The sequence below is a fragment of the Taudactylus pleione genome, unplaced genomic scaffold, assembly GCF_031769625.1.
Source record: "Taudactylus pleione unplaced genomic scaffold, aTauple2 ptg000070l, whole genome shotgun sequence".
Classification (NCBI taxonomy): Eukaryota; Metazoa; Chordata; class Amphibia; order Anura; family Myobatrachidae; genus Taudactylus; species Taudactylus pleione.
The window spans coordinates 10,057,052-10,080,285 of NW_028284472.1; the positions used below are offsets into that span (position 1 = coordinate 10,057,052).

A 23,234-nucleotide genomic window follows, 5' to 3' on the forward strand; every position below is an offset into this window, starting at 1 on the left:
AGGTGTCCTATTGTATCTGGCACCAAGACATTAGCAGCAGATCCTTTAAGTCCTGTAAGTAGCCAGGTGGGGCCTCCATGGTTCAGACTTGTTTATCCAGCACATCCCACAGATGCTCGATTGGATTGAGATCTGGGGAATTTTCCTCAAACCATTCCTGAACATTTTTTTGCAGTGTTACCAGGCACACTTTCGTGTTGAAAGATGCCACTGGCATCAGGGAATACCGTTGCCACAAAGTGGCCTACTTGTTCTGCAACAATGATTAGGTAGGTGATATGTGTCACAGTAACATACACATAAATAGCAGGACCCACAATTTCCCAAAAGAACATTGCCCAGAGAATCACACTCCCTCTGTTGGCTTGCCTTCTACCCATAGTGCGTCCTGATGCCACCTCTTCCTCTGGTAAATGACACATATGCACCTGGCCATCCACATGATGTAAAAGAAACTATGATTCATCAGACCAGGCTACCTGCTTTCATTACTCCATGACCCAGTTATGTGCTTTCCTGCCCATTGTAGGCACTTTCAGTGGTGGACAGCAGTCAGCGCGGGCACTCTGACCAGTCTGGGCTAAGCAGTCCTATACTCAGCAAGCTGTGATGCACTGTGGTCCTTTCTATCATAGCCATCATTAACTTTCAGCAATTTGTGCTACTGTAGCTTTTCTGTGGTATCAGACCATACAGGCTAGCCTTCACTTCCCACACGTACCAGTGAGCCTGGGCTATCCATGACCCAATTGACAGTTCACCAGTTGTCCTACCTTGGACCTCTTTTGGTAGGTACTAACCACCGAATACCAGGAACATTCCCTCTTGTTTAGGAGATGTTCTGACCCAGTTGTCTAGCCATAAAAATTTGGCCCTTGTGGCCCAGATCTGTACACTTGCCCATTTTTCATGCTTCCAACACATCAATTCCAAAAACAGACTGCTCACTGTGCCATAGTAACAAGATAATCAATGTTATTCACTTCACCTGTCAGTGATTACAATATTATTATTATTATTATTATTATTATTATTATTATTATTATTATTATTATCATTTATTTATATGGCACCACAAGTGTTTCGCAGCACCTTTCAAGGTACATAAACAAATAGGTGACCAGTGGCTTACAGCACAACACAATACAATGCAGAACAAGGACATGGATAATATACATTGCTAGATTAGTGACCATAACACCCACATAAGCAGCAGAGCATAAGCAGCCAAGTGTTAGGTGCCCTAGTGGGGAGTAAGAAGTAGATGATAGTAAAGTAAGGAGAAGCCAAAGAGGGTAGAGGGTCCTTCTCATAAGAGCTTACATTTTAAAGGGGAGGGGCAGACAAACAGGGGTGACACAGATGGGGTAGACGGGGAGGAAGAAGCATGTAGCAGCAAGTTAGGATGCGAGCTGGAAGGCTTTGATGAAGTAATGGGTCTTGAGAGCCCATTTAAAGGATTGTAGAAAGGTGGAGAGTATGATGGGGAGAGGGAGAGAATTTCAAAGGTGAGGAGCAGCATGGACAAAATCTTTTAGGCAGGAGTGGGAGGAAGTAATCAGTTGGCATGAGACGCGGCGTGTGTTGCATCATTTACCTGGGGAAGAGATGGCACCAGGATACACTATGGGAAGAAAGTAAGCCAACAGAGGCAGTGTTACGCTCTGAGCAATGGGCCTGATTCAAACCCGCTCGCTAAGTTGTGGTCGCATGCTATGGCCGGTAGTCACCCACGTGCGCGTGGGCATGCATCGCAGTGCGCATGCGCCAGCCAGTCACTGCGATCGGGAATCGTGCGCTCGTAGTACACAGACTGGATGCTACTCTGAGTGACAGAAAGTGCCGTTTGAGGGTGGTAACAGGGGAAGGTGCTCTTGAACGTGGGAGTGGTTCTGCAAACGCAGCCGTGTCTGGGCATCAAAGTGGCGTTTTATGGGCGTCCATAATTAAAATGGAGCATCATTGTACGTGTCAGTTGGTGCCTTTTTCAGACTGAAGCACTCGCAGTGCTTGCGGTAGTGTAGGGTCTACCTCAAGCACTGCGAGCACTTCCGATGTTACCGGTGGTGTTATACACTTCCTGGAGATGACGTCTGCTGCAAAAGTAAATGCATTTCACTAACTTGCGATCACTTAGTCGCCGCACGCTAAGACATAGAGGGCGTCCTTAAGCCAGACAGTGCGATCGTGGAATTTACATACCCGACCACTTTTGGAAGCGTGCGATCGCACCTTAGCGAATGGGTCTGAATGAGCTCCAATGTTCTATGTATGTAATGGCTGATGCCAGAGCCGTAACTAGACTTTTTGGTGCCCTGTGCCAGAGAGAGCATTGGCAACCCCCCCATCTTTTTAAATAGGGACATAAGATAATGCACCTGAAAAAGGGCCATGGCCTCATGGGGAAGGTCCAGGTAAGAGATAGGGCAGGCCAGGAGATGCTGGGGATGAAATAAGAGGAAGCTACAAGTGAGAATGGTAATAAACAGGAAAATTGACAGGCCCAAAAAGCACCCCCTACCCTACAGTGCCCTGTGCAATGGCACCGGCCGCACTACCCTAGTTACGGCTCTGGCTGATGCGTGTACATAGTAACTGTGGATATCATAAGTGCAGTAAATATAAGCTGATATATTTTGGAACAATAGAGAGGAAAAAATCAACATACTAGTGGGCCTGATTCAGAGATGGACGCAATTCATACAGCCGCTGTGTCATGCTTTTATTTGCTAGACACACACTGATTTGTAGTGCTCACGATAGCACCGATAATAGCGGTCTTTCATTCCTTTAGGGTATCTGGGACCGTTCAGAATAACAGGGGGAATTGGTAAGTACGTGTCACCCAAAAAGTTAAATCTTTTATTATTGTAATTAGGGGTGTGCACCGGCCACTTTTCGTGTTTTGTGTTTTGGTTTTGGATCTGGATCTTTCTTCGTGTTTTGGATCTGGATTGGTTTTGCCAAAACCACCCTTCCGTGTTTTGGGTTCTGGGTTTTGTGTTTTGGATCTGTATTTTTTTTAAAAAAAGCATAAAAACAGCTACAATCACAGAATTTGTAGGTTTTTCTGCTCCTATGCTATTATTAACCTCAATAACCTTAATTTCCACTCATTTCCAGTCTATTCTGAACACCTCACACCTCACAATAGTGTTTTTATGTCCAAAAGGTTGCACCGAGGTAGCTGGATGACTATGCTAAGCGACACGAGTGGGCGGCACAAACACGTGACCCATCTAGGCGTGAAACTGCAGTGGCAGACAGGATGGCAGTTTGAAAAACTAGGCCCCAAACTGTACATAATGCAAAGAAAAAAAAGAGGTGCAAGATGGAATTGTCCTTGGGCCCTCCCACCCACCCTTATGTTGTATAAACAGGACATGCACACTTTAACAAACCAATCATTTCAGCGCCAGGGTCTGCCACACAACTGTGGCTGAAATGATTGGTTCGTTTGGGCCCCCACAAAACAAGCTGGCAATTAATGTGTCCCTGCACAAACTGGCTCTATGGAGGCAAGATGTCATCCTCATCCTCCTCATCCACCGATTCCTCACCCTCTTCAGTGTGTACATCCTCATCCTCACAAAGTATTAACTCGTCCCCACTTGAATCCACCACCACAGGTCCCTCTGTACCTTCTGGAGGCTGGTCTCCCTGGAAGAGCTGATAATTCATTTTGATGAACATCATCTTCTCCACATTCTGTGGAAGCAACCTCCTACGCCTTTCGCTGACAAGTTCCCGGCTGCACTAAACACTCTTTCGGAGTACACACTGGAGGGGGGGCAACTCAGGTAAAATAGAGCCAGTTTGTACAGGGGCCTCCAAATTGCCTCTTTTTCCTGCCAGTACAGGTATGGACTGTCTGCCATGCCTACTTGGATGCTGTCACCGATGTAATCCTCCACCATTCTGTCAATGGTGACAGTATCATATGCAGTGACAGTAGACATGTCAGAAATTGTTGCCAGGTCCTTCAGTCCGGACCAGATGTCCAAACTTGGTCCTGCCTGCCCTGCATCACCGCCAGCGGGTTGCTTAGGATACCTAAGTTTTTTCCTGGCAGCCCCAGTTGCAGGAGAAAATGAAGAAGGAGCCGTTGACGTGTCACGTTCCGCTTCAGCTGACAGTGTGTTCACCAGCAGGTCTTTGCACCTCTGCAGGCTTGTGTCGGCCGGAAAGAGAGACACCACATAGGCTTTAAACCTAGGATCGAGCACGGTGGCCAAAACGTAGTGGTCTGATTTCAACAGATTGACCACCCTGGAATCCTGGCAAAGCGAATGAAGGGCTTCATCCACAAGTCCCACATGCCGAGCGGAATCGCTCCGTCTTAGCTCCTCCTTCACTTTCTCCAGCTGCTTCTGCAAAAGCCTGATGAGGGGAATGACCTGACTCAAGCTGGCAGTGTCTGAACTGACTTCACGTGTGGCAAGTTCGAAGGGCTGGAGAACCTTGCACAACACGGAAATCATTCTCCACTGCGCTTGAGTCAGGTGCATACCCCCTCCTTTGCCTATGTCATAGGTGGATGTATAGGCTTGTATGGCCTTTTGCTGCTCCTCCATCCTCTGAAGCATATAGAGGGTTGAGTTCCACCGCGTCACAACCTCTTGCTTCAGGTGATGGCGGGGCAGGTTCAAGAGTGTTTGCTGGCGCTCCAGTCTTCGGCACGCAGTCGCTGAATGGCGAAAGTGGCCAGAAATTTTTCGGGCCACCCAAAGCGTCTCCTGCACGCCCCTGTCGCTTTTCAGAAAATTCTGCACCACCAAGTTTATTGTGTGAGCAAAACATGGGACGTGCTGGAATTTGCCCAGATGTAATGCCCGCACAATATTGGTGGCGTTGTCAGATATCACAAATCCCCAGGAGAGTCTAAGTGGGGTAAGCCACTGGGCGATGATTTCCCTCAGTTTCTCTAAGAGGTTGTCGGCGGTGTGCCTCTTACTGAAACCGGTGATACACAGCGTAGCCTGCCTTGTAACGAGCTGGCATTTCTGAGATGCTGCTACTGGTGACGCTGCTGCTGTTGCTGCGTAAGGTGATACATCTACCCAGTGGGCTGTCACAGTCATATAGTCCTTAGTCTGCCCTGTTCCACTTGTCCACATGTCCGTGGTTAAGTGGACATTGTGTACAACGGCATTTTTCAGGACACTGAGGACACTTTTTCTGACGTTTCTGTACAGTCTCGGTATCGCCTGCCTAGTGAAGTGGAATCTAGACGGGATTTGGAACCGGGGACACACTACCTCCATCAATTGTCTAAATCCCACTGCACTAATGGCGGATACCGGACGCACGTCTAACACCAACATAGCAGTCAAGGCCTCAGTTATACGTTTTGCTTCAGGATGACTGCTGTCGTACTTCATCCTCCTCGCTAAGGACTGTTGGAGGGTCAATTGTTTAGTAAAAGTAGTGGTGTTCCTACTTCCTCTCTGGGATGATGAACGACTCCCAGCAGCAGCAACAGCAGCAGCGGCAGCAGTAGGCGTAGCAATGCAGGATCCTCCAGAGGAATCCCGGATAGGAGAGTCAGTCATGCCAGTGACATGGCCTGCAGGACTACTTCCGATCCTGACTAAGGAGGAAATTGACGAGGAGGGAGTTGACGGTGTGGTTTGCAGGCGCTTGGATACAACAGGACAACGGGATTTAGGTGTCCCTGGACTGCTTACGGTCTGAGCCAAAGTTTCTGAACTTGACAGTAACTTTTTATGAACGCGCTGCAGGTGCCGTATAAGGGAGGATGTTCCTAGGTGGTTGACGTCCCTACCCCTACTTATTTCACCTTTACATATGGTACATATGGCAAGACAGTTGTTGTCCGGATTTGGATAGAAATATTGCCAGACCAAAGAGGTGGAATGTTTGGTCTTCTGCCCAGGCATGACCGTGATGGGCTTTTTCATCCCACGGACAACAACTGTCTCCCCCGGAGCCTGATTTAAACAAACCACATCACCATCAGAATCCTCCTCGCCAACTTCCTCCTCAGCGCCAGCTACACCAGTATCCTCATCCTGTTGTACTTCAACAGTGACATCTTCAATTTGCATATCAGCAAGTGGACTGTGGGTGCTCCTTTCAGCACTTGCAGGGGGCGTGCAAATGGTGGAAAGAGCCACCTCTTCCCGTCCAGTGCTGGGAAGGTCAGGCATCGCAACCACCACCACACTTGGACTCTCCTTGGGGATTTGTGATATCTTCTTAGAAAGCACAGTTCTTCGCTGTGCTTTTGCCAGCTTAACTCTTTTGATTTTTTTAGTGGGAGGAGGGCTTCCATCGTCATGTGAAGCTGAACCACTAGTCATGAACATACTAGGGATCGACCTTAGCCGTTCCTTGCCACTCCGTGTCGTAAATGGCATATTGGCAAGTTTACGTTTCTCTTCAGCTGATTTAAATGTCTTTTTCAAGGTCATTTTCCTGAACTTTGCCATTCTGGATTGTATGTGCCCTCTACTATGACATTGGGCATCGGCCTTGGCAGACGACGTTGATGGCATGTTATCGTCTATGTCATGACTAGTGGCAGCAGCTTCAGCACTAGGAGGAAGTGGTTCTTGATCTTTCTCTATTTTATTTTTATCGGAGAAAGTTTGGTCCTCCATTTATGTTATATCGATTTGATATATACGTGCGGCTAAACACAGAAAATAATTTTTTTTTTGGTTTGGACTGGAGTGTACTTTGGGGGTTACAGCACCCTTTAACGGTCAAGCCAGCCGGCCCTTATGACACAGGCGCACTCTTGGCACTACTTTGTTGATGCACGTGCGGCTACTGCGCACACAATTCACAAACACAGAAAATAATTTTTTTTTTGGTTTGGACTGGAGTGTACTTTGGGGGTTACAGCACCCTTTAATTGTCAAGCCAGCCGGCCCTTTACTTATGACACAGGCGCACGCTTGGCACTACTTTGTTGATGCACGTGCGGCTACTGCGCACACAATTCACAAACACAGAAAATAATTTTTTTTTTGGTTTGGACTGGAGTGTACTTTCGGGGGTTACAGCACCCTTAACGGTCAAGCCAGCCGGCCCTTTACTTATGACACAGGCGCACGCTTGGCACTACTTTGTTGATGCACGTGCAGCTACTGCGCACACAATTCACAAACACAGAAAATAATTTTTTTTTTGGTTTGGACTGGAGTGTACTTTGGGGGTTACAGCACCCTTTAATTGTCAAGCCAGCCGGCCCTTTACTTATGACACAGGCGCACGCTTGGCACTACTTTGTTGATGCACGTGCGGCTACTGCGCACACAATTCACAAACACAGAAAATTAATTTTTTTTTGGTTTGGACTGGAGTGTACTTTTGGGGGTTACAGCACCCTTAACGGTCAAGCCAGCCGGCCCTTTACTTATGACACAGGCGCACGCTTGGCACTACTTTGTTGATGCACGTGCGGCTACTGCGCACACAATTCACAAACACAGAAAATAATTTTTTTTTTGGTTTGGACTGGAGTGTACTTTTGGGGGTTACAGCACCCTTAACGGTCAAGCCAGCCGGCCCTTTACTTATGACACAGGCGCACGCTTGGCACTACTTTGTTGATGCACGTGCAGCTACTGCGCACACAATTCACAAACACAGAAAATAATTTTTTTTTTGGTTTGGACTGGAGTGTACTTTGGGGGTTACAGCACCCTTTAATTGTCAAGCCAGCCGGCCCTTTACTTATGACACAGGCGCACGCTTGGCACTACTTTGTTGATGCACGTGCGGCTACTGCGCACACAATTCACAAACACAGAAAATTAATTTTTTTTTGGTTTGGACTGGAGTGTACTTTCGGGGGTTACAGCACCCTTAACGGTCAAGCCAGCCGGCCCTTTACTTATGACACAGGCGCACGCTTGGCACTACTTTGTTGATGCACGTGCGGCTACTGCGCACACAATTCACAAACACAGAAAATATTTTTTTTTTTGGTTTGGACTGGAGTGTACTCTCGGGGGTTACAGCACCCTTAACGGTCAAGCCAGCCGGCCCTTTACTTATGACACAGGCGCACGCTTGGCACTACTTTGTTGATGCACGTGCGGCTACTGCGCACACAATTCACAAACACAGAAAATAATTTTTTTTTTGTTTGGACTGGAGTGTACTTTCGGGGGTTACAGCACCCTTTAACGGTCAAGCCAGCCGGCCCTTTACTTATGACACAGGCGCACGCTTGGCACTACTTTGTTGATGCACGTGCGGCTACTGCGCACACAATTCACAAACACAGAAAATAATTTTTTTTTTGGTTTGGACTGGAGTGTACTTTGGGGGTTACAGCACCCTTTAACGGTCAAGCCAGCCGGCCCTTTACTTATGACACAGGCGCACGCTTGGCACTACTTTGTTGATGCACGTGCGGCTACTGCGCACACAATTCACAAACACAGAAAATAATTTTTTTTTTGGTTTGGACTGGAGTGTACTTTCGGGGGTTACAGCACCCTTAACGGTCAAGCCAGCCGGCCCTTTACTTATGACACAGGCGCACGCTTGGCACTACTTTGTTGATGCACGTGCGGCTACTGCGCACACAATTCACAAACACAGAAAATAATTTTTTTTTTGGTTTGGACTGGAGTGTACTCTCGGGGGTTACAGCACCCTTAACGGTCAAGCCAGCCGGCCCTTTACTTATGACACAGGCGCACGCTTGGCACTACTTTGTTGATGCACGTGCGGCTACTGCGCACACAATTCACAAACACAGAAAATAATTTTTTTTTGGTTTGGACTGGAGTGTACTTTCGGGGGTTACAGCACCCTTTAACGGTCAAGCCAGCCGGCCCTTTACTTATGACACAGGCGCACGCTTGGCACTACTTTGTTGATGCACGTGCGGCTACTGCGCACACAATTCACAAACACAGAAAATAATTTTTTTTTTGGTTTGGACTGGAGTGTACTTTGGGGGTTACAGCACCCTTTAACGGTCAAGCCAGCAGGCCCTTTACTTATGACACAGGCGCACGCTTGGCACTACTTTGTTGATGCACGTGCGGCTACTGCGCACACAATTCACAAACACAGAAAATAATTTTTTTTTTGGTTTGGACTGGAGTGTACTTTGGGGGTTACAGCACCCTTTAATTGTCAAGCCAGCCGGCCCTTTACTTATGACACAGGCGCACGCTTGGCACTACTTTGTTGATGCACGTGCGGCTACTGCGCACACAATTCACAAACACAGAAAATAATTTTTTTTTTGGTTTGGACTGGAGTGTACTTTCGGGGGTTACAGCACCCTTAACGGTCAAGCCAGCCGGCCCTTTACTTATGACACAGGCGCACGCTTGGCACTACTTTGTTGATGCACGTGCAGCTACTGCGCACACAATTCACAAACACAGAAAATAATTTTTTTTTTGGTTTGGACTGGAGTGTACTTTGGGGGTTACAGCACCCTTTAATTGTCAAGCCAGCCGGCCCTTTACTTATGACACAGGCGCACGCTTGGCACTACTTTGTTGATGCACGTGCGGCTACTGCGCACACAATTCACAAACACAGAAAATTAATTTTTTTTTGGTTTGGACTGGAGTGTACTTTCGGGGGTTACAGCACCCTTAACGGTCAAGCCAGCCGGCCCTTTACTTATGACACAGGCGCACGCTTGGCACTACTTTGTTGATGCACGTGCGGCTACTGCGCACACAATTCACAAACACAGAAAATAATTTTTTTTTTGGTTTGGACAGGAGTGTACTTTCGGGGGTTACAGCACCCTTAACGGTCAAGCCAGCCGGCCCTTTACTTATGACACAGGCGCACGCTTGGCACTACTTTGTTGATGCACGTGCAGCTACTGCGCACACAATTCACAAACACAGAAAATAATTTTTTTTTTGGTTTGGACTGGAGTGTACTTTGGGGGTTACAGCACCCTTTAATTGTCAAGCCAGCCGGCCCTTTACTTATAACACAGGCGCACGCTTGGCACTACTTTGTTGATGCACGTGCGTCTACTGCGCACACAATTCACAAACACAGAAAATTAATTTTTTTTTGGTTTGGACTGGAGTGTACTTTCGGGGGTTACAGCACCCTTAACGGTCAAGCCAGCCGGCCCTTTACTTATGACACAGGCGCACGCTTGGCACTACTTTGTTGATGCACGTGCGGCTACTGCGCACACAATTCACAAACACAGAAAATAATTTTTTTTTTGGTTTGGACTGGAGTGTACTCTCGGGGGTTACAGCACCCTTAACGGTCAAGCCAGCCGGCCCTTTACTTATGACACAGGCGCACGCTTGGCACTACTTTGTTGATGCACGTGCGGCTACTGCGCACACAATTCACAAACACAGAAAATAATTTTTTTTTGGTTTGGACTGGAGTGTACTTTCGGGGGTTACAGCACCCTTTAACGGTCAAGCCAGCCGGCCCTTTACTTATGACACAGGCGCACGCTTGGCACTACTTTGTTGATGCACGTGCGGCTACTGCGCACACAATTCACAAACACAGAAAATAATTTTTTTTTTGGTTTGGACTGGAGTGTACTTTCGGGGGTTACAGCACCCTTTAACGGTCAAGCCAGCCGGCCCTTTACTTATGACACAGGCGCACGCTTGGCACTACTTTGTTGATGCACGTGCGGCTACTGCGCACACAATTCACAAACACAGAAAATAATTTTTTTTTTGGTTTGGACTGGAGTGTACTTTCGGGGGTTACAGCACCCTTAACGGTCAAGCCAGCCGGCCCTTTACTTATGACACAGGCGCACGCTTGGCACTACTTTGTTGATGCACGTGCCGCTACTGCGCACACAATTCACAAACACAGAAAATAATTTTTTTTTTGGTTTGGACTGGAGTGTACTCTCGGGGGTTACAGCACCCTTAACGGTCAAGCCAGCTGGCCCTTTACTTATGACACAGGCGCACGCTTGGCACTACTTTGTTGATGCACGTGCGGCTACTGCGCACACAATTCACAAACACAGAAAATAATTTTTTTTTGGTTTGGACTGGAGTGTACTTTCGGGGGTTACAGCACCCTTTAACGGTCAAGCCAGCCGGCCCTTTACTTATGACACAGGCGCACGCTTGGCACTACTTTGTTGATGCACGTGCGGCTACTGCGCACACAATTCACAAACACAGAAAATAATTTTTTTTTTGGTTTGGACTGGAGTGTACTTTGGGGGTTACAGCACCCTTTAACGGTCAAGCCAGCAGGCCCTTTACTTATGACACAGGCGCACGCTTGGCACTACTTTGTTGATGCACGTGCGGCTACTGCGCACACAATTCACAAACACAGAAAATAATTTTTTTTTGGTTTGGACTGGAGTGTACTTTCGGGGGTTACAGCACCCTTTAACGGTCAAGCCAGCCGGCCCTTTACTTATGACACAGGCGCACGCTTGGCACTACTTTGTTGATGCAATTGCGGCTACTGCGCACACAATTCACAAACACAGAAAATATATTATTTTTTTAGCACTTGGGGGGAGCACCCCTGATGGACAGAGCACCCCCTGGACAACACTACAGCACCTCTTTAGGACTGGGCCACTGCACAGGATTTTGGAGTGGACACAGCCCCTATGGAGAACTGACTGCACAACACAGTCCAGCCAGCCCCTATGGACTTTGAAGTAGTGGACACAGCCCCTATTAACAACAGCAGCACAGCACAACACAGCCAGCCCCTATGGACTTTGAAGTAGTGGACAACAGCAGCACTACACTACACTACACTACACAGCCCTAACTCCCACCCTCCCTCTTCACTGTCCACAGCCGAGTGAGAAAATGGCGCCGACGTGGGTACCTTATATAGGATCCAAAACCCGCGAGACTCGGAAGGCGGGAAGATGACGTTTTGCCTCGATTTCAGAATCCGAGTCAGGCGGGAAAAGTCGAGCCTGACTCGGATCGGACTCGGATCGGGGGGGCTCGGGGGGGTTCGGATTTCAGAAATCCGAACCCGATCACCCCTAATTGTAATATAACCAGGCCTCTGGGAGATCTTTCTGGCTCTGGTGATCAGGATAAATGAGCAAGCGGAGCTGGGAGCATGGCTACACTCTTATTTGAACACTGTGTCCTGTACACATGCTGCCAAAAGGTACTTAGCCACAGCATCTTGGCAGCATGACCATACCTCACTGGCAAGCCTGGTCACCCCTGGCCCTGGTGATTCTGGCCCCACACCCTATAAACACCCCTGAGTACTGCTTCTTTCATTTAAATAAATAGTATTTTCTCCTAAAACACATCTCGGTTTGACTTATTTTTGTGGTCCCAAAAAATGATTAAGAGCGATGGGACATCAATATTTTATTACTGTACTTGTAACTTTTTGTTTGTATGCCGCTTTTTATTATAGTACTCAACATCATTTGGCGTATGCATTGGAATTACATATTTGCGCAGACCATGACTTACCACGATAGCAATGCTGTATTTGTGATGCGGATCTTCAGACTAGCTTAAATAATATATTGCTCTACAACTATCAAGCCATACTGTAGGTGCATTCAAGTATTGACCATTGTGAAGATGTAACATGAAAGCAGTTTCTCACCTTTGTAAGAATTTATTCTTTCCACTAAACAACTACTTTCTTCACTAATTGTGTTTTCTATTGTTCGCTTCCCCATCCCAAAATCTCGTAGCGTTGAAAGAGTGAACCGTCTCATCACTTTCCAGTTTTCATCATTAGCAAAAATAACTCCTGGGTGGAAGAAACAAATACTTTTAGATATTTACATTTCATAGCAAGAAAATTAAGATACAAGGGGGTATATTTACTAAAGCAAAGGTTTTTCGAAGTGGAGATGTTGCCCATAGCAACCAATCAGAGTCCAGCTATTATCTAGGTGCTAGATAAATGTTAGGTAGAATCTGACTGGTTGCCATTGGCAACATCTTCACTTCTAAAAACCCGCACTTTAGTAAATATAACCCAAGGTGTCAGTGGTGTCACCAATGAAAGAGGTCTTGTCCTCTATGGAAGGGGAGTGGCTTCATAACATCACTCTGTGGGCGTGTCCAGCACTCCTGGAGATGCCGGGCTCCCCCATAGACTTTCCCTTCACTGCTGGCTTCTCCTCAGTGACCAGGTTCTGGGAGATGTACTGTGATGTTAGGGTGCAGCCCCCGGCTCTCTGTCACTGAGTAAGAGATAAGAACCTATAAACATTGTCATTGTATGTGTGATTCTATTGTATGCTTGGCACTATATGCATGGGGGATGCAGTCAGGATACCAACACTGACATCCCAACATGGGACTAAAAATAGGCGTCGAAATCCTGATGCCTATCAATAGCCCCACTATGGAATCCCGACACCCGGCTTACTGGACGAAGGTATGCTGGGTGTCTTAGCGTCTAGCCATGGGGGGGTGGAGGGTTAGTTTTAGGGACCTCCGGAGAGACTTAGGGTTAGGCACCCCCGGGAGGGTTAGGGTAGGTGAAGGGGGATTAGGGTTAGGCACCACTAGGGGGGTTAGGGTTAGACACCCCCCCGGAAGAGTTAGGTTTAGTGTGCGTGGAGGGCAGGTTAGGTTTAGGCACTAACAGAAGGAGGTTAGGGTTAGGCACTAGGGAGGAGGTTAGAGTTAGGGGGGGGGAGATGGGAGGGTTAGGGTACTTACCTGCAGCTGTCGGGATTTTGACCCGCCGGGCTGCCATTGTCGGTATTTGATCCAGCGGCATTACATACCGATTCCATGCATGGACCGTACTGGATTACACTACTGTGTTTTTCTGTTTTGATGGGGGGGGGGGTTTCCTCTGAGTCTCATTAGAGAAGATATTCAATGTTAGGACTGTAAACTGTGCTTTCTTTTTGATTTGGCGTGGAGCCCTTTTATTGTGCTCTTTTAGCACTTTGGTGTTGCATCAGCGTTAAACATAGAAGAAAAAGTGGCAGCAGCAAAGCCCCTATAGTATGGAAATGTGTTCCAATCCACAATAGTAAAACACACAATTTATTAAACATCAAATAGTATAAAAACTTGCATCAGCATAAATTGTAGATAATAAGGGGTCTATTTACTAAGCCGTGCATGCAAGTGTACTGCTGAATTAGCCCCTAACATTCACAGTACTAATTGCTAAAGTTAAGATTGTGTTATCTGAGGAAGGATTAAAATGCATTGCAAATGTGAATAATTAGTAATCATTGCACGTAACGAGCTGAGATAACTGAGCAGTAATCTAAGTCACTCAGCGCTGCTTGATACAGTCAATAGATGTAATAGTGACCAGGAATATATGGGATAATTCTCAAAGCTTGGAGAGAGATAAACTGGAGAAAGATATAGTACTGACCAATCAGCTTCTGTCACTTTGTGGAAGGCTGTGCTGGGACCTCGTGTTTGATCCCAGCATCAGCCGTGGTGCAGGGGCAGGCAGGAGGGATGTGTCCTCTGCGGGACACATCCGTTGCCGGCGCTGGGACAGTAATGTCCCTAGCGTCGGTGCAGATACCGCGGGCACCTGGTGAAGGGACCGCCTGGTCCCTTTCACCAGTGCCGGCGGTACTGTGGCGCCGGGAGAAGCTTGGCTCCGGGCGCAAGCTCAGCGGAGCTTGGCGCCCGGCAGCCAAGAAGCGGCGGGTAGCCGGCGCTGGGAGAGAGTACTTGCTCCCAGCGCCGGTCTGGCGTTGGGCGCGGCGGGCGTTTGGCTCTGGCCGCGAGCCAAATCTGGATCGCGGGCCAGCAGCCAATCAGAGGCGGCCGCGACGAGCCAATCGCGGCTCGCCGCGTCATAGCCCCGCCCACTCGCGCCGTCTTGTATTAGATGGCGCAGAGCGGGAAAAGTCAGTTCGGCGGCCGCGGAAGAGGCCAGAAGACGCAGCTGTCAAGAGAGAAGACAGGCGGCGCCGGCTGGAGGAAGAGAAGAAGAGGCGGCGCCGCTGGCCAGGACGGGCCAGCAGCAGAAGAATGCGGCTGAGGACCGGAGAGGACTGCGGGGGTGGGAAGTGAAAGAGCGTCACGAAGCTCCCCCCCGCAGCCTCTTCCAATGTAGCAGGTAGGCCCTCCGTGAGGCCCACCATATACCCCCTCCCTAGACCGTCAGGATTGTCGGGCGTTAGGCCCGTGGAGCGTTGTCGGGCACTAGGCCCGTGGGTAATTAGGCGGGCACAAGGCCCGGGGCACTATAGTGGGCATTAGGCCCTATAAAAGGATTGGCCCGTAATAAGGTGTGAGTGGCCTGGGTACTAGGCCCAGGCCACTAAATGATCGAGTAGGCGGGCACTAGGCCCGTGGCCATAAACCAGGCGTAGGCCTGTACCCATACAGGAGGGCACTAGGCCCTATATTTGAGCCCCAATAAAAGTGGTCTGGACATTAGGCCCAGGCCACTACCAGAGCCCACCGTTAGGCAGGCCACTAGGCCTGAGCTGCAAAATAGAGCGGGACTCTGGGCAGTAGGCCCAAGTCCCTTGAGTACCCCACAGTAGGCAGGCATAAGCCCTGAGCCGCTGGTAAGACCCTGGGCGTTAGGTCCAGGGCCCTGAGCCCATTAGGTAGCCCCCGCATAGATGATTAGAGGTGTGAGCAGTGGTGGAGAGCTGTACGGCTTCCACCCATGAGGTAGTGGTTTCCCCAGTCACCGAGAAGAGGAGCTGGCCAGCTCTGGATAGGTAGCAGACATTTAAAGGGACAGCACTGTGTTTTGCTCTTGTGTATTTAGTCTGTGTTTGGTGTTCCGTGCAGGGCAAATGTTTAGTTTTGTTATATCTGTCGCACTACACACACTGTAGGTTGAGGGTGATGCCGTTTTAGTATGTGTAGTTGCTTGACATAGGTTTAGGCCCTGCACGGCTGTGTTGTGTATCTCCTTACAGGGACCTGTAGGCGAGTGAGCGGACGAAGAGCAAGAGTGGACACGGTGAGAAATATCTGTGTGTACTGTCTATCCCTGTTTGTTTGTCACTACCTATCTCCTTCCTTCTGGGCGGACGGTGAACCTTGCAACCCGGTGCAAGGACGGATCTTCACCTGGTGCGTGAGTACCGATAGGTGAAAATTCAGGATCTGAGGCCAAAAGTGCCAATGATGATCTTCACTTAAAACCTGAATTTATCCCCCGGTTCAGTAGGGCGCGTCGGTCGACGTGAGGAAGGACGGTACTCACCTCGTCTCCTTCCCCCTAGGTCATCGTGTCCGTGTTCTATTCGGAGGTTCCAGGACCGTCTGCTCAACACACGGCCTGAAGGTGAGAGGGTGCGATGCAAGGTAAGTAACAGACGTACACCTGCACGGCAGCAGGCATTGCACCGCACCCGCCCCTCACAACTTTACAGGCTGTGTTTGAAAAATGACAGTTAGAAGCTGATTGGTTGCTACTTTGGAGCTCATTTAGAGTTGGTCATGAGCGCTGAGCGCTCACGACTGACTTGATGTTGCCCCACAGCTCATGTGCAGGACGGAGCCAGCTCCGTCGTGCGCATGCGCGAGACCAGGCTAACGACGGGTGCTCCGTCGTTAGGGGTCTCGTTGCAGACCGGGAGAGCTGCCGATGTTGAGTGACAGCTCTCCCCGTTTGCTGGGCGGGCCGGGGGCGTGCCTGGCATAACGGAGGCGTTCCAGTAGGAACGCTTGCCATTTGGGGGCGGCCCCATCAGTGATGTCAGTGTGGAGCTTCCTGCTCGATCAGAGCAGGAAGCTCCCTGGGGCTTAAGGTTGATGAGACCCTACCTTAGGGTCTCGTCGTAAGCCGCGATGGTTGCGATGGTCTTGACCATCGCGACCATCATCCTTGTCAGTCGTTAGAGCTGTGGGTGTTAACCCACAGCCTAACAACCGACATGGAGGCGGCCGTTCAGGATGCAAGCGGCCGCCCTAATTCAGAGCGACCGCTTGCATCTAACAACCGCCTCTGAATGAGGCCCTTTATCTCTAAACACAATCTGTAAAACACAAATTAATTAGCATATATGAGTAATAACATATAATTAATTTGCGCACATTAGAAATAAATAGATATATACAGTACACTTAATTTGTAGAATACATGCGCGAGTCATCCACACTGTGTGCTGGGAGTAGCTGGGGTCTTCCTGGCAGCTGTGGAGGGCCCCAGTGTGACAAGACTGGGGTGTGAAACACAGTCACGCTTCCAAAAAGACACATCTAAGGGGCTTAGCTTTGTGTGCATGAGGTATTTTTTAATCTAAGTCACACAAAGGAAGTTATTTTCATTTTCATTTTATGTGGATAAAATATATTTTAACATTTTCCAAGATGGTTTATATGAGTATAAGAGAAGTTTATATGTTATGAATTGCATTTCTATGTAAGAATAGTTTGATATTATTGTAAAAGTTGAATCTAGTGGTTATATCTGTAAGACACAGTTTGTTTCATTCAAGAATTACCTCCGATGTTGAAACGCATTGGGGAAGGTGCAGGATTTACTGCCACCAGGTGATCACCACTGTCTAGAGCTCACACCCCCTAGTAGGGTGAGACAGGGAGCTGTTAACATCTGATCATAAATACGGTCACACTGCATCCTATAAGCATGTAATGTAAGCATATGTTTACATCACAAGAATCTTTTTATAAATAAATATTTTAAAACCAACAAAAGAAATTACCAACATAATGTGTGATGTTGGTCATTTCTTTTGGTGCTTCTGGTATGAGGTTTTAATTTTCAGGATCCCGATGAAGAAAAGTGATTTTCCAACATCTAATTATGAAAGCTGAAATCCTCTACAGTATCATACTGTAAAAGTCAGGTTATCAGCGTTGTAAATGGCAAATCACTCTTTCAATATGTTATTCTACAGTGGCGTGTTATTATATTTCATATGCCAGAATTAGAAATCCTGTGGTTGTTCAGCTGGAGTGAAATTACATTTCTCACCATGCTTCTGGTTGGCAAGATATCCTGAGACTTGTAGTCCTACACTAGCTGGTGATATGCGTTGTGCCACTTTTAGTGCCAAATTAACCTTCAGGGTGGCCAGGGCAGTCACCCAGAGAACCCCACACACAGGGGGGCACTCACTTATAGCTACATTACCAGTGGACTGGCCCATTGGGGACAGGGAGCAGGCTTCAACAAATGATGGGGAAACAGGTGACATTGTCAGTACAGGAGGCAGATGAGTAAGATCCTGGGTAGCACCTGTGTTATGGCCATGACCTAGTAGATAACCCTTCAAAGATCCAGCCACAACCTGCAGATGTCAAGATCTAAGGTCACAAAGAGTTAAGTAGCAGAAGGATGCCTAATGTCATCTGGGGGCAATGTGTCTCATAATGTGAACTGTGGGGACTGTTGCATAACGTGAATTGGGTGCACAACAGTGTTTTCACCACATTTGTGGTGCTGGGTGTATTTATACATTATGCTTTTTAATAACATCATCAGTATATAATCTTGACAATTTTATTGGTACAGCACAGTAGGTACTCCAAGAAGTTAATTTTCCTGAAGACACAACAAACTTAATCTGACCCTGGCTACATTTTCCAGATACTGTCAACATTAAAACTGCATGTAAATAAAACCAAATAAATAAATATAAATTTGTATGTTAAATAAAGTCTAAACATGTTACAGATGTACATACATCTTGTCAGGATGCGGCCTGGGATCGGCCGCTACTCGCCTCCATGCCAGCGTCCTTGGGCTTAGGTATTCAGTCACCAGGAGTGGATGTGAGTGGTGGCTGAGTATTCTCTCCAGGGTCTGCTAGGGCTTCCGTGTGTGTCCTGGTTCCCATGGTGGCGGGCATGGGCGTAGCCATGTTGGTACATATCACCTGACTATTCTCTCCCAATGGTAGTCCTGCAGTCACTCAGCTGATCTTCTGATCCAATGACCAACTACCTAAGGGTATTTAGACTGACTCCATGAAAAGGAAGCTGCTGGTCAACTTCACTATCCCAGTGACTATGATGCCAGTATTTGTTCCAGCCATCTGGCTCTTTAGTACTATTTTAGTCAGCTCATGTCTTCATCACCTGTGCCATCCTGAGCATATCCGCATCTGGATTCCTAGTGACTTACTTTCATTTAACATCAAGTTTCACTTCAGTTAATCCTTTTGTGTTTACCCAGCTCTGGCTCACTTTCCAGTTTCCTGTGTCTCCTCCTGTACCATTCCCAAGCACTATTTTCAGTAATTTGCCCTGCATCTGGATTCACGAAGCACCTTCCGTTACCCCCATGAGTGGATCTACAGTGTATCAAGTTCACTACCTGCGTCTGAATTCCCTGCACATTTATTTGTATTCTGTGACTGGATCTACAGTGTATCAAATTCACTAACCTGCGTCTGAGTTCCCTGCACATTTATTTGTATTCTGTGACTGTATCTACAGTGTATCAAATTCACTAACCTGCGTCTGAGTTCCCTGCACATTTATTTGTATTCTGTGACTGGATCTACAGTCAAGGCCCTGATTCAGACCCACTCGCAAGTGGGCGTACGCACGTTCGCCGTACGTAAAAAAATATTTAAATTCAAGCACTCGCTCGTTTTTTCCTACGCAGCTAAAAATCCGCCCCAAACTCAGGCGACCCCTCCTCTGACTAACGAGCGTGCCAAATAGCGAGCGTACATCCCCGAAATGGCTTGAAGGGAACGTACGCACAAGTACAAACCGGAAGTGGGACTGTCAGATTCCGATTACCTGCTCGTTTTTTCGGCCTACCTCCCTCAATCGTATCATGCCAATCAATATATCAATTAGCTTAATTTTTTTTTTTTTTTCAACACAATGCAATAAACTTTAATCTTGTCCGTGTTTGTATTTGCTCGCCGAATACGTACGGCTGAAACCTTCGCTTTTATTGTTCCAAAGACATGTTAGCCCCAATTAAACAATTGTTCTATTTGTTTGTCTCCCCACAATTTTTCTGTGGTTCATTTCTTTATTTAAATTAGCTTACGCATGTCACTGCATCAAGCCTATCATAACTCTCAAGAGATTTCTGGCCCTGTCGAACACATGACTCATACACTAACCAATAGAATTGGTCCTGTTAATTTCACAAATACATTAGCCAATCAAATTTTTTTTGGGTGCTTTATTAAAAATATTTTGTCAAAAAAACACCATTGCCATCATGAGATCCGCCGCATTCACCAGGTGCGAACTGCTGGTGCTGACGGAGGTGATGGATAGGAGGATCACCAGTCAGCCTCCACCCATCTCCAATAGGCGCAAGCGTTCCGCATATGCGGAGGTACGTTGACGCCTGCGCTCCTTCGGCTCACGCCGACATATTGGCCAGCTGGAGCGCAGGTGGTCGGACCTGCACCGGCGGACGCCCCGCTTGCTGGCATGCTTTCGCATGCAGATTGCAGAAAGTAAGTGTTCTGGACTGTGGTTTTCAAGTTTTTCTTGTGGGCCCTAACTGCGTGTGCATGTTTTCATGTCTGTCCTATTGAGTCATTGTAGTCATATCTGCATGTGCATGTTTTCATGTCTGTCCTATTGAGTCATTGTAGTCATATCTGCAAGTGCATGTTTTCATGTCTGTCCTATTGAGTCATTGTAGTCATATCTGCATGTGCATGTTTTCATGTCTGTCCTATTGAGTCATTGTAGTCATATCTGCATGTGCATGTTTTCATGTCTGTCCTATTGAGTCATTGTAGTCATATCTGCATGTGCATGTTTTCATGTCTGTCCTATTGAGTCATTGTAGTCATATCTGCATGTGCATGTTTTCATGTCTGTCCTATTGAGTCATTGTAGTCATATCTGCATGTGCATGTTTTTATGTCTGTCCTATTTTTTTTTTTTGGTTTCCTGTTGAAACTAACAACAATTTTTTGGTCATTTTTTAGGGGCACAGCAAACACTACGGCAGCATCGCCACACAAGATGCCGGTCCCTCTCTCCAACCCCCAATTCCTCTATTCCCCCCTCCTCCCCAGACCCTGTGGCCGATATTTCTGTACTACTTCCCCTCCAGCCCAATTCCCCCTCTCCTCCATCCGTCCCTCCTCCAAATACCCCCTCCCAGGATCAAGAAAACACCCTGCCCCTCGGGTTGGGGAATTTAGCCACCTCCGAGGTGGTCCAGGGAGTGGCTTCTGGCTCTCTCGTTTTGGAGAACGGTATGTTTTTAAAGTTTATTTTGGACACCACAAACTGTTTGTATGTAATCATGTGTCGTCCCCATTTTTTTAAACTTTTTTTCGCCTTAGGGTATTTTTGGGGGTTGTCTGTACCTGTTCCTGCTGATATCAGCATACACATATCACACCTGTGTGCCTTTTTTTAGGGCCCTTGTATTTTTGGCATACGACATTTTGGGGTTCTGGGTTTTATCCGTGTAATTTTTTTTTGGCCCACAAGCTTGTAAGTTTGTGTTTGCTTGTTTTTTGTTTTTTTACAATGTTGCTTCATTATCGATTTATTAATCCCCAAACTTTTGTCACCCACAGAGGAACAGAAGCGTCGGGAAGAGATTCTGAATTGTGTGGGCCGTATGCGGGAGCAGGTCACCGAGCTAATGCAGGGCCTTGAGCATCTGTTGGTCCTCCTTAGGAATTAGTGTTTTTTTTATTTTTTTTACAAATTGTTTCTTAATAAATCTGTTTAAAATCAAGCTCTGTCTCATGCGTTTGGAGTAAATCCAAGATTCTTTACACTGACATAAGTAGACTCTTAAAGGAAGGTTTGCCACAGAATCTCACTACAGATTGTGTGTTGTATTTTGAATGCAAACAGGCACAAGAAACACCTCCCAGTACCAATGTCATTTTCCTTTTTTGTGGTGGTCAACATGATAGTTTACACCATTTTTCAGGTTCCTATTTGGTGGCCAAACTGCTCAGGACAATCTTACGAAGGCAACTGATTGTACACGATTCCTTGTTGTGTTGGTTAGTACCCCGAAAACATATTACATTTTAGCTCCACTTGCTTCATTACTGGGTTACCCCTTAGGTAAAATTAACATTTGGGAGTTTGTTTACACTTGCTTCTAACGTGCCCAAAAAGGAAACAAATTACACTCTCCAAATATTTATTCACAACAGAAATCAAAATCCAAAGTGGTCACTCACAAACAAAACACACAGTGATAATCAGAAAAACTCCACATACCAAAAAAACTAAACAAACACACAACAAATCAAGAACTGGTTGATGAAGGTCCATGTCCACATGATTTCAAAAATATGGCGTTGCAATATTGGTGTCAGAATATATTCCCGAAGTTTCCACAGAAAGGTTTTGGAAGGGTAGCAGGAATTAGTCATCGTGGGAGTGCCAAAGATTATGCAAACAAACAGAAGATGGTGCAAGAATTAATATAAAAAAAGATGAACGTTAAAAAAACGGAACACATTGGGTATACACACTGTTGTTTGATCAATAATTACCTAAAATATCGGGCCACCACATCATCGCGTATGGCCCCCCCACATACTGACCTCCGACCAACCTCGGGGGGGCCATCCTCAGGTAAGGCATCCTCTGGCTGCATTGGAACACCACTCCTTATGGCGATGTTGTGAAATATCCCACACAGGACCACAATTTTCGAAACCATATCCGGCAAATACATGAGCTCGCCACCAGAGCGGTGGAGGCATCTGAATCGGCCTTTTAAAAGGCCGATACAGCGCTCCACCACTTGCCTGGTGGCTGTAAGTGCGGTATTAAACTCACTTTGTGGACCTGGTGTGGGAGCCAAGTAAGGAGTGAGCAGCCAGGGCATGCAAGGGTATCCACTGTCTCCTGTGAAAAAGAATAGACAACATCAGGATCACTGTGTATCAAGCTTAACATTGTTATGTACTAAAGGTCTCCACTTACCCAGAAGCCATGCATCACCAGCTTGTAGGTTGTTTAATTTGTGCCATATCCCTGATTGCCGGATGACGAAGGAGTCATGTGCACTTCCTGGTAATTTTGCATTCAGGGACAGGATCTGGAGGGAGGCATCACATACCACCATTACATTCAGGGAGTGATAGTGTTTCCTGTTTCGAAATATGGCCTCCAGCCGTGCTGGAGGCTGAAGTGGTATGTGAGTACCATCCACAACCCCTATGATGTGTGGGAAGCCAGCTATTTGGTAAAAATTGGCCTTGGCCACACTAAGGGCACCCATATCCAAAGGCATTTGAATAAAATGATGGAGGTGCTTGAAAAGTGCCTCCATCACTGCCCTCAGGATCCGGGAAAAGGAGGATTGTGAGATGCCCGCCACTATTCCCACCATTGTTTGAAACGATCCTGAGGCACAGAAATGTA

General features: G+C 47.2%; 1 protein-coding gene across 1 annotated transcript in view; it reads right to left on the bottom strand.

The window, feature by feature from the left end:
* The window catches only part of LOC148533764 (cytochrome P450 2C5-like), a 96,717-nt gene that overhangs the window by 13,239 nt on the left and 60,244 nt on the right, over positions 1 to 23,234 (bottom strand). The window contains exon 4 of the mRNA XM_088467249.1: positions 12,571 to 12,720. Coding sequence (XP_088323375.1) covers positions 12,571 to 12,720 — 150 coding nt within the window. The remainder of the gene's footprint in view (positions 1 to 12,570; positions 12,721 to 23,234) is intronic.